The 12,797-nt window shown below is 37.5% G+C and overlaps 1 protein-coding gene across 1 annotated transcript in view; it reads left to right on the top strand.

Annotated features, from left to right (window-relative positions):
• Positions 1 to 11,182, top strand: part of LOC136886749 (gastrula zinc finger protein XlCGF46.1) — a 50,039-nt gene extending 38,857 nt beyond the window's left edge. Inside the window, exon 5 of the mRNA XM_068230941.1 lies at positions 9,128 to 11,182. Within this exon, the coding sequence (XP_068087042.1) occupies positions 9,128 to 9,385 (258 nt within the window). The 3' untranslated portion in view covers positions 9,386 to 11,182. The remainder of the gene's footprint in view (positions 1 to 9,127) is intronic.
• Positions 11,183 to 12,797: the final 1,615 nt, after the last annotated feature.

Below are 12,797 nucleotides of genomic sequence, written 5' to 3' on the forward strand. Positions count from 1 at the left end.
TAAATAGAAGTGTAACAACATGTGAATTGTGACTCAAAATGCAAAATTAGTATGAACATGCAATTTTGGTGCAAATTCTGCAAAAATGTGCTATTTTACTGGTGAAAACATATTTTGGCAAAATCGTCAGAAATACTCAAAATATGATGCATAAATCTTTTGGCTATTCCAATCGATGAAGAAAAGTAGCCGATCGATTGCTGCTTGCTTGCTTGCTTGCTTGCTTGCTTGCTTGCTTGCTTGCTTGCTTGCTTGCTTGCTTGCTTACTTGCTTGCTTTAATCAATATTTACAATGGGAATAGGAAAAATCTTCATCACTGATCCGTATTGAACTAACAATTTCAATGCTAAAAAGAGAAAGATGTTCCACCTATTCAATACAATAATATAGTTGCAAAAATTAATGTAGCAACATGTTTAATATGTTATGGGACCGGTTTCGACATATGTCCATGTCATCATCAGCCGATACAAAAATGACAAGAGGTCAACACAATTGAAACACTTATGACACTTTTCTTAAAGAATTAAAAATAGTTCATGTAGCACTTTTAAGTGAAGATAATTTTTTGTAGATATCTTAGGTTCTTGAGCACTCTTGCTGTAGATCTTGAGGTTAAAAAAGATGCAGTATAATTCACAATTGTTGTTAAATTATGCTTAGCAGGCAAAATCTAAGGCCTATCATTACATGAGCCTAAAAATTAAGATTGCAAAAATAGGCAAAGATATTAACTTTCTTAAACAATGTATCGCACACAAATTAACTCCCACTTTTCTTAAAACTTATAACAGAAAACACATTTCTTCTGTCCATTCTAGAACTCAAGCCCAAGTTAACAAGATTTGGTTAAATAACGAAATTAAGTTCCTTTATAAGAAAAAATCTTTTCTAAACAGTCGACTCTGAGTCTCACCTTGAAGCAGCTCAACAACTCTCAAGTGCTCAATGGGACATATTTCAGACCCAAGTTGACAACAGATTGTTCAATATACTATCTAAAAAACAGAGTACCTTAGATAGAAAGCTTAACACACTCAAAAACAACTCAGCGCTAAGCAGAAATGTTACTAAAGTAACCAAAAAAAAAAATGGAACAATCCTGACAACATAATAAAGAAGTTCCATCCACCTGTAGTCAACTTATCAAAAACAACTCTAGATGATGATGATGACAACTTGATCCTCTCTTATGGCCCTAAACATAATTGGCCCAACACAAATAAAGTTAATACATTTTTAAATTTAGTTACAGAATCTGAAATAGCCATCGGTAAAATGCCCATAGATTTACAAGACGAAGTAAGACTAGATGTAAAGAAAAAATTAAATAAGATTCACACCACTATTACAAATAATAAACCTATTAAAAGACACTTTCCCTGAAAGAGAACTCATTTTCAAGCTTAAAAAGAAAATTGAAAATAATAATCTCATCATTACAAAAGCTGATAAGGGTAACACAGCCATTGTTATGGATAAAATTGAATACATTGAAAAAACCAAAAACTTTTTCAGCAATTTTTTTTTCAATAATTAAAGACCTAACTCAACAGATTCAGTGTCTTCTTAAGCAAACATTAAAAAACACCTCTTTCCTACTCACAGATTATGAGAAAACAAAGTTATTGAACATGAATCCAGGTCTACCAACTGCAAAAGCTTTTCCTAAGATCCACAAGGTTGATGTCCCCATTCGCCCAATCATTATTTACAGACCCAGCCCGCTATAAAAATTAGCCCAATTCATTCAGAAATTTCTAAAGAATAATTATAAGTTTTTATCAAAAAAGTCTATTAAAAGTACTATTGAGCTAATTGAAAAACTGAACAACTTTGAAATTCAGCCACACCATTCTTTACATTCTTTTGATATTGTCAATATGTACCCTAGCAAGATTTTCTGAAGTACAATTTTATTGATAACAACGATAATTTCAAGAATATACTTTTTGGGGCAAGATATGTGGATGACACATTGGTAATTCTAGATGATAGGATTATTAATGCATCCTCTACTCTTAATAATCTCAACAAGATTGATCCTCATATTAAATTTACACTTGAAACTGAATCCAACAGTTCAATCAATTTTCTAGATATAACAATTAGCAGATTACCTTATTCTTTATCTTATATGATTTATAGGAAACCCACACAAACAGCTACTACCATAAGACAAGATTCCTCACACCCACAATCACATAAATGTGCCACTTACAACAGTATGGTTAACCGCGGTTACAAAATACCTTTATCTAAAAAAAAATTAAATAAAGAACTTAATATCATACGTTCCATCGCTAAATTTAATAGTTACAGCAGATTTTTTATTGAACGAATAATCAATAAATTTAAACACCGAACAAATACAACGCTCTCAAATGACAATCCTAAACCAGCAGCTTACTCTACTTTCACTTTCAATGAAAACGTTTATTGCATTGCTAATATCTTCAAAAAACATAATTCCAAAATGTCCTTTCAAACTAACAATAGAAACATGGATGTGATAACTCCAAATCTATAAACAGAACTAATATATTTTCAAAATCCGGCATATACCGTTTTAAATGCAACTCCTGTGATTCTTCTTACATTGGACAAACTGGACGCAGCTTCAAAATTAGATATTCAGAACATGTTTACGCGATAAAATACAATAAATTCTCAGCTATAGGGCAACACATGCAGGACGTAAAACATTCATTTCACTACATTAGACCAAGACATTGAAATTATCAGTACCCTAAACAAAGGCCCTCTTCTTGATATCACTGACAATTGTTTAATACACCTTGATCAATATTTTAATCCTAACCAAAACCTTAACGATTTGTCTGAAAACCCTAACCTTCTTTTTGACTTCCTTATCTTAGTTTTCAAAAGCTTCAAGTTGACAAGTAGGCGTTCAATCTTCCATGTAATACACAACACCTTCTCGCGCTACTTGCCCTTACCACAACACCCCCCTGACCCACCTTATACTACTCCCCTTACTCCCTTACCCCCTCCTATCCCCTACCTATGTTCAATTTTCGGTTCTTACTTCCTCTTGTACTTCATGACAAGGCTAAATTAAAGTGAGCCTCATAATATTACTTACCTTACCATTTTCACTTTTCTATTTCTTATTTTTAATTTATTTTATTTTCCTTAGATCTCATAAAATCCATATCAGTACTAATAATCTCAGATTCTAAGAGCTTTTATATATACCACTATCCACCTTTTTGAAGTACTACAACAAAATCATATCATTTGTTCTTCTTCTCCTTCGTTTTGCCTCATGACTGAGGCATCGTGACTATCTTAATATTCAGCCCTCTAGCCGGTGAACCATACTCCGCCATTCATTGTTGTTGCTCTGAGAGAACTCTGTAGGGGGCCGTTCACCATGTCAATCCATCGCGTTGGTACTCGTCCTCGTTGTCTGGTTCCCTGGACTTTGCCCTCAACAATCAGCTTTTGAAGACTACCATCTCGGCGCATTATATGTCCAAAGTAGCGTACAATCCGCTGAGAAACCTTACAAGATAGACGAACTTTTATCTGAAGTTGGTTCAGGATTGATGTGTTCGTGCGATTAGCTGTCCAAGGAATCCTTAACATTTTCCTCCACCACCACATTTCAAAGCTTTCTATTCGTTCACGATCACGTTTGAGGATGGTCCACGTCTCTGCGCCATACAAGAAGACTGAGAAGACTAGAGATTCAACGAGCTTCTTTTTTGTATTGATTGTGATGTTATTATCTTTCCAGATCTTCTGCAGACGGATCATCGCTACCTTTGATATTTCAATTCGTCACTTCATCTTTGGAACCACCAGAATTGGATAGTGAATTATACTGCATCATTTTTTTTAACCTCAAGATCTACAGCAAGATATCTACAAAAAATTATCTTCACTTAAAAGTGCTACATGAACTTCTATTTTTAATTCTTCAAAAAAAAGTGTCATAAGTGTTTCAATTGTGTTGACTTCTTGCCATTTTTGTATCGGCTGATGATGACATGGACATATGTTGAAACCGGTCCCATAACATATTAAACATGTTGCTACATTAATTTTTGCAACAATATTATTGTATTGAATAGGTGGAACATCTTTCTCTTTTTAGCATCGTAATGGGAATAGGAAGGTGAATAAGATCTGTATCGATTATTATCGAAATGTAAATCGAGTGTCACGGAAATAATGAGGTAGGCGCAGCGTTTTCCTGTTGTTCAAAATTAAAATTAGTGAAGAGTAGAAAATCAAGCAATCGTTTAGGTTATGGGACGCACGATGAAAACTGCGCACCAAAGAGCTCAGCAATATGCAAAGGATGGTTTATATGCCACAGATTCAGCGACAGTGTTTTGCAAGTATTGTAATTGCCGAGTTGGGTGGGGGAAAAAAAGATAGCATTATGAAACATGTTAAATCTGAAAAACACGTGGGTAAGAGACGCGATAACGAAAGTTCAACCTCTGCTGCTAGTACGTCTTAAAGAAAGCAATCTTCTGTGCTTACACTGTTAGATAGTTGTAAACGATGAAAAATTTCCAGAGATAACTTCTCGAAACGCACAGTTGAAGAATTTGCCAAAGCAAATATACCTCTGTAAAAGCTGGAAAGCAAAGATCTAAGAGCCTGGATTAGTGAGTTTTCAAATGAAGAGCTGCCATGTGTGAGAACTCTACGTGAAGTATATTTACCAGGTAAGTTTTGATTTCATTGATTGGGTACGGTTTAGGTATTACGACATCGAAACCACGTGCAAAATTGAAGGATACCGAATTTGGGTGCGATTTCCATATCGAACTATCTTACTCGTACCCAATTGATGTGGTAATTTTAAATTATTTTGTTATAATTTGAGGTCTTTCTTCCTTTCTAGAAGTTACATCTTATCACCAGAAAAGAACAGCAGAGACTCTAGTGGGGAAGAACAATACCATACTCTGTGATGAAACTACAGATAGAATGGGCCGTTGTGTTTTTATCATCATATTCCAAATCCCAGCCGGATCGAAAAGAGAGCTGTACATTGTTTCTGTGAACTATCTTGATGTAGGAAATGCTACAAACTGCTCTCGTGCTGTTTTAGAAGCTCTGCGCAATTATAGTGTACCATATGATGCAGTTAGTGTTTGTTAGTGACAGTGCCCTGTACATGACCCGGTGTTATGAAACATTAAGTGTGGCCATGTACAGTGCTGGGCACATAAGATCAGCTTGGTTGGCAATAGTTGGGTCGCAGTGATGACAGATTTAAATCATTTGGTTGCGATGATAAAGTCTGCATTTTTGAACACAAGAAAGCGAAAATATAATTATTTACAATTCTCAACATTAAAGTATGGTGGTTCAAAGGAAGCAAAGCTTTTTCCTGCACGGATGGAATAGCTGGTTTCAGGCTGTCTTCTATTTGAGTGCTTACTTTACTGATGTTACATTTTTCTAGATGTCTGACATGAAAGACATCGACAGCTGTGGTATTAAGTACCTAACTGATCTGAGTGACCGAGAAGTGAATAGGCTTCACTCCCACATGGTTTTTGTCACAGTACATGCAGCTGGATTGGTTGACCTCCTTACTGAACTTGAAGGGTCTCTGTATCCTACCTCTCATCTCCTTTACCCGAAACTGCATAACCTTGACGCCAGTTTTACTTCCATTTGTGAGGGGAATTTTTCTGCGTCAACTAATGATGCTCTGATTAAGCTCACTCCTCCACAGCAGGCTGCATGTAGGGAGACATTTGTCAAAGCTGCTCATTTCTTCACAGTGCAACCTAGCCACATTGAAAGCTATATACCCCAACCATAAACATTTTGTGTCAATTTCTCAAGCTTTGTATCCAAAAAATATATAATTTTGAATAACACTGATAAATTAGATGAGCTTGAGAAAGTGTTAGGAGTAACAGATCTCTCACGAAACGATATCTGGTCTGGTTACTGTTCTCTGAAACATGCCATTCAAACCCAGATGAAATAAAGTGAAAAATGTGATGTCATGCTTGCATTAACTGCAGCATATTAGCTAAATACTGTCTTGAGTTGTTGTGGACCCCAACGAACAATGTAGATAGCGAGCGTGTGTTGTCTCATTGCAACACAGTGATTACAGACAGATGGTGCAATTGTTTTGCAACACTTGAACAACAAATAAAATTTCCATTTAGTGATCGATTTGACTTTTAAAAATTCAGTGCAGTGTAAAATATTGTATTTGTTAGCTAACTTTATTGCTAAATACAGGATTAAATTATACATAACAGCATACAAAATGACATAGAAAGAACATGAATTTTAGAACATAGCAAGAAATTTTGCTGGTAGATCATAGTATTAAGCCATCATAAACACACAGTTTCTCAAAGTGTAATAATGCAGGATTTTAAGAATTTTCGAGTTCAAAATCCATATATCCACAATCAAACCCATCTATATCATCGTCTATTCCAGGATCACTAAACAAGCCCTTATAGAAAGGCTTAACATCGTTGGGAATTAGCTTCATGAGGGTACGCAGGTAGTTCAGCCTCGCCTTTGAAACTGGTTTTCTATTGGGCCATAACGGAGTGAGCGGACCATGTAGAGTTGATCCATTTTCATTCTGAAGCTGGCGACCAACTGTAGATTTCTTAATGTTCACTTCAACAGTGCGTTCTGCATCAAAATGAGTTTTGAAGAAAATGCTAAAAGGTTTATCTTTCTTAAACTCTATTTCTCTCATATGCAGCTAGTTTACCTTCTCACTGTTTGTGCCCGTCTTCCTGTTTACAATGTGCTTCTCCGGTTGAACTGTACTATGAAAATTCGGTCCGGTCATTCTGTGCACAACAAGCGGGTTCTTCTTTCGGCACATCTTCATTATATTTATGTAGTCTTCGGCGGTGTAGAGGCGCTGCTGAAATAAAGCACGTTCTATATCCCCAAAGTCGCTGTCGTTAGGGAGGAAGCTATGGCCTGGAAATAGGAATTTTTTTCAGTGGTAAGGTGTTGTTCCAAAACTGTTTTCGGAAGTACAACAATCTTTGTTACAATTCTGGCGTTGCAGCAATCTGACCACAATATGATTACTTTGGTGTTGTGCACGTTTTCCACGAGATGCTTGTACAAGCAGGATCCAACCTCCTGAGCCCGTCATCCTGCTTCTCCTTCCAACCAGACATAACAATGGCCTTTATTATCTTTACCACTATGAATCCATAAGTTATACTGTATAACCACAACTGGCACTTGTAAAAATCACATTTGTGGGAATACGAGGCATTGGCAGGGTTTTTTTCTCTCTCTCTTACGTCAAAACATAACATTTCCCGTTTTTCATCCAACTTCGATTTTTCTATATCGGAGAATATTAGGACGTAATCTCAAGAATCCATGAACTGGGATACTCACTATTATCTGGCAATGTATACTGCTGCGTTACAGAAATGAATTGTACAGGTGTCAAAGTGGCTTCTTCTGCTGTCCTGGGCATGTCATGTAAAACCTGTGAAAATGTAAACATATTGTTGGATGAAATATGTCACCATAAGAAGGATTTTAAAAGTATGGAAAATCAAGATATTTGGAGGGAAACGTTAAAAGAATTCACACATTATTGAAATAATGAAAGTAGAGATCATTTTGATCCCTTCTGCTCTTTTTGAGAACCTTTTGCAAACTTTGTAAAAAAAAACATTTTAAAACTAATTGTTTTTTTCACATTTCAGAGGTTTCGTGGACTGGTGCTTCACAACTTTCACCATTTTTACACAATGAAGCTATTTGTAACCAAACGACCATATGCTTTGTTAGCCTTGGTGCATTTTTTGTCATACAGAACAGCCTTTCCCCACACAATTTCTAAATTAACATTAGAATACAAATATAATATTCTGGAATACATTTTACTAAGTTAAAAAAATAGGAAATATTGGTTGAACAATGCTGCAGGATCTGACAGCCAATCAGAATTCAACATTCCCATGTGTATTTGTTTATATCAGGCCTCAGTTTCTACCAAGCAAACAATAGATCATGTTTGTTGGGCCTTTTGATCTCTGGCATTTCAATTAACGAACAATAGTGTTTCAATGCCCAGCATTCTATGAAGGGCTTTCAATATATAATACACATTTTATTTCTAAGCCAGTTTCCGTTTTAAAAAATTGTAATTTTGTTTGGAACATCTTTGAATATTCCCACTTCGTCTCGTAGAGTTTCACTAATTTCTGATAGGTGGCAGGGCTATAACTAGCCTTCAAAATGGCATCTGCAATGGAGGTGTGTACCAAACAGAGAACAGTTACTGAGTTTCTTCTGGCGGAAAACCAGGGCATCACAGATATTCTTAGGTGCTTGCAGAATGTCTCCGGAAACCTGGCAGTGGACGAAAGCACGGTGAGTCGTTAGGCGAGGCATGTTTCATCATCACTCTCAAGGGACCCTGAAGAGGTTATTCTATTTGATGTCCTCCCTCGTGATAAGAAACGGTCATCTCTGAAGTGCATTGTGCTACTCTAAGGAAATTGAAGAAACTACTTCAGCGTGTTCATAGCCACAAAAATGCGAACAAACTTCTCCTTCTCCTTGACAATGCAAGAACTTACACAGATCTGAGCACCCAACAGGAGCTCACGAAACTTCAGTGGACTGTTCTTCCTCCTTCGCCCTACAGCCCGGATCTTGCGCCTTCTGACTTCCATCTGTTTGTCCCAATGAAGGAAGCACTACATGGATGATGGGGAAGTTACCGATGCAACACGACATCGGCTCCGACATCGACCAGTCGAGTAGTAATATGCAGGCATACAGGCCCTTACATTACAGTGGCATAAGGCCGTAGTGTTGAACAGAGATATGTTGAAAAATAGGGTATAGTAGCAAAAGGATTGAAAAATATCATGGTGTATTTGAATCCCAAGAAAGAAAGGAAAAAAAAAAACATCCGGCTTTTAGAAAAAAGAAATGTGTTGCATTATATATTGAACTCCCCAGGTCCATGAGAGAAGCCTTGTTACTAGATAGAATTTCTAATTTGAAGAAATATTTTCTTTCATTACTTGTAATACTAAATCAATTTGTGTAACTTTTTCTACTTGTCATTATCATGTTAAGAGTTGTCTTCGTTCCTGTTTCAGACGCTGGATAATCATGCCTGCCGGTTCACAGACGACAAGCCATACAAGTGTTCGTTCTGTGGACGTACCTTTTTCCGGAGTCAGTTTCTCCTCAGACACATACAGAACTTCCACAAGCATGAGAAACCTATGGACCTCAATACAACCTCTACCATTCCTGAAGATGCTGGAACAGAAAATTCTCGAGAAGGGTTTCAAGAAGCTTTTTTGGCTGCTGTTAATTCAGAGAGCCTGTGTACTCTTAATCATGAACATTAGTTGGACATTTTAAGTTGGTACCGGGAGAAGAGTAGGACACTCGAGAATCTGTGGGTACAACCCATAATGATTTGGCAAAATTTGTAACAACTTTGACATCATGCTGTGCCTCATCTCCTTCCAGACATCCTATGGTACCTAGCATTGTAAGGGTTACCAATAAGTAGTGATACTACCAATAAGTAGTGATACTCTGCACAAATTGCTCAAAAGCAGACCTCGCTGCTTGCTCCCTGTTCATGCCTGCTCCTTCGCTAGTTTCATTCAGAAGGTAGTCCTCAGATCATGTACCCCGTTCCTCATACCCCTGATATGCCCATGCAACGTCTCGAAGGAAAATCGCTATGATTTCCCAGTGCATTTTGAATCCAGAGTTGCGCTGCCTCTGTATTGACTTAAGATTTAACCCCGGAAGGACTTGCCGTACCGTATTATACTAGCACGTACTACTAACAATTTTACCCTAATTATGGCAAGATCGAGTGAAAGACAGACGTTTTAATAATCATTCAGTACAGTTAGCGTGTCTGTGTTGTGTGGCACGTTTAATTAACTTTGCTCTGAATTGGCGCATTCTTTATATAAAGTGACTATGGCTGGCTGGTTGAAGCAACTAGAATTATAAATGAAAGGAATGTCATTGTGTATAGTTATTTCGGACCACATGTAAAGGGTGTGTGGGGTAAGAACTATGATAGATGCATGTGTGTACTCTTAATTCTCAGCTTGAAGATTTCCTTAAAATTCCACCATAGGGGTAAAGTACCCCTGTGTGTTATAAAGCATTCGTTAAATTTAATTGGTTCACTGAACTTTCTAAGAAATGTATGTAATTCAGTTAAATGGAGTGAAGTGCAGAACTGGACTTTATTTTGAAAAGAGACATTTTAGTTTCCGTCGGGACCAAGGCCGTTTCTCTGCTGAGTCTGGTATGAAGTGAGATGAATCTTCATAGCAAGTTTTTATGACTGCCCCTCTGTGATGTCAACCTCGTCAGAGGAGTTAATGAGATTGAATGAATGACGTGATATATGACAGTAGGATGGGGGAGACTGAAACCCAGTGCTGGAATATAACCTACTCTTGTCGAATAGCACCAAGGGATCTGCTCAAGGTTTTTCCGTCTTCACCCGACGGACGAATCGCCATCAGTAGCGTCATTGAATCCACTCTTTTTGAACGCACTCTAGTGATTAGAAATTGTATACCACCACCTCTCCTACCCTGCTGGCCAACATTCTACCAACAGGACTCATAGCAGATGACAGAATAAAATCAGAGAATAATCACGGCTCTATCTGCACTCTGTTTCCCAACTGCTATGCCCAGTCGTGGATACCATGATGAAACTTAAATTTATCTAGCCATCCTATGCTTACTTTAAAAGACAGGCTTAATGTGTACATCAACAGCTTTTGCGATTATTGGTCCCAAAGAGGGAAACCTTTGGCTGCGGGCTTGAAGAAACCACTGATACATTACAGTGTCCAACTTTCATTTATGGCCAGTTTCATAGTTTTGCAGGCTTTCACATTATCATCCGTGGTTTGCATTTTCAGACATGGCTTTCAATTTCTTTGCTCATCATGCCTGGTATCATGGACTGTTTGTTGTTCATCTGATACCTTAAATTGAGATGGTACTTATAGTGTTTTCACCTTGTCTAAGATGTTTAACACGTTCCCTGCGGCAGTGAATTTTGATCATTTAATTTTACGTCGTATCAGCCCACCACTGGTGACCCGATGCTGCCTTTAGTTATTATCAGGGTGACCTGACGCATTTGAATTTGGTTAGTCCCTACTGTGAAATCTAAAACAACGCTGGTGCACTTGTGTGCATTATTGTTGAGGAGACATTCCGATGTATTTACCTCTGCAACAGTTGTCCGATTCAACAAGAGCGTGACCCAGAAATGACCCCGGAAGTAAATGTTAATTTCTCGTTCAATTATCTTTTTATGGGAATGTGATAGTCCTATGTTAATTATTTTAATATTATTTAATATTATGCTTAGTAAAAAAAATATCACGAAAGATGAGGCTGTACTTAGAATCATCATCAAATACTGAAGAGAAATCACAGTCACTGTCATCGCTTTGTTCCAAATAATGAGCAGTTCATCCGGGATCAAGTGCCATCCTAAACTTCTTTCTTTTCTATGCCACCGGTTTGTCAGAACGTAAAGGTTCCATCCCTAAAAAAAAGGACATGAACTTGCTTGAAAATATTATCTGCAGAAGATAATAAACATATCAAGAACTACCCCAGTAAATAAAAATCTGAAAACTTATATTCACTTACCTGAGAGCAATGTAGAGATGAATAGGTTACATGAGATGTCAGAAGGGTGGTACTCCTCGTATTCAACAACAATCTGCCATCTTAAGACAGTAACATCGTAGGCTTCATTCACTGTAACCGCGCAAGTAATTCCCGTGTAAAAATATAGGTTAAACAGCTATCCGAACACAGTGACCTGAAGCGATGTGAATGGAAGATGCAAAAAAAATTCCTCCGGGTCACCGGTGGGCCGATCAAAACTAGCAGTATGCCTCAATCCTTTACTTCAGTAGGAACACTATGTTGCCATTAGGTATCGAAAATGTATAACTAGGGCGTACAGTAGTTACGTACTCCGCAATTTTGGGAATTTCGCACCGACGGATAAGAGTAACATGCTTCGGGACACATGGTGACCCGAACCACAAGGAACATATTAATAATTCCTATTTTCTGGGATAATCTCAACATTACTTGTTTATGTTTCTGAGCCATTTTAGCTGTTCAAGATAAAGAGGGGACAGTACAGTGCAAGAAATAACCTTTAAGCTAACGTGATGTGAAAATAAAGGTTACATACACTATGAACAATCACACTTACGCCTCTAGTCATAAATAATGACTGAAGTCCAAGACTTCTCTACACCTGCCTCATTGCTGGGGTGAGAGAAGGGAATGACATTTTAACAATGTGGCGTTTAACAGAATTTGTGGTCTTTCCTTGTAGCTCCACACATCCATCTCAGCATCTTCATTTCCAATACTTCCAGCCGCTTAAATTGTGACAACATTGTTGGCCAAATTTCTGCACCATATAGCATTGCAGGTCTCACCACATTTTTATAGGCTTTCCCCTTTGATCGGATATTTAGTCCGTCACCGAGAACACCAGACAACTTTCTCCGGTTAGACCAGGTAGCCTGAATTCGGCGGGTAATTTCTAGATCTAGATTACCGCAGCAGATATAGTGGATCCTAAGTACAGTGAAACCTCGTTAGTGCATTCCTCATTAACACATTTTCGTGCTTAGCCCATCGTAAATTTGAAGTTCCAATTCTCATCGTATTAAATCTATATTAAAAATACCTCACTTATCGCATCACAAACTTTTGCTATTACCGCTTAGTA

The sequence above is a fragment of the Anabrus simplex genome, chromosome X (genome assembly GCF_040414725.1).
Source record: "Anabrus simplex isolate iqAnaSimp1 chromosome X, ASM4041472v1, whole genome shotgun sequence".
NCBI classification, from domain to species: Eukaryota; Metazoa; Arthropoda; class Insecta; order Orthoptera; family Tettigoniidae; genus Anabrus; species Anabrus simplex.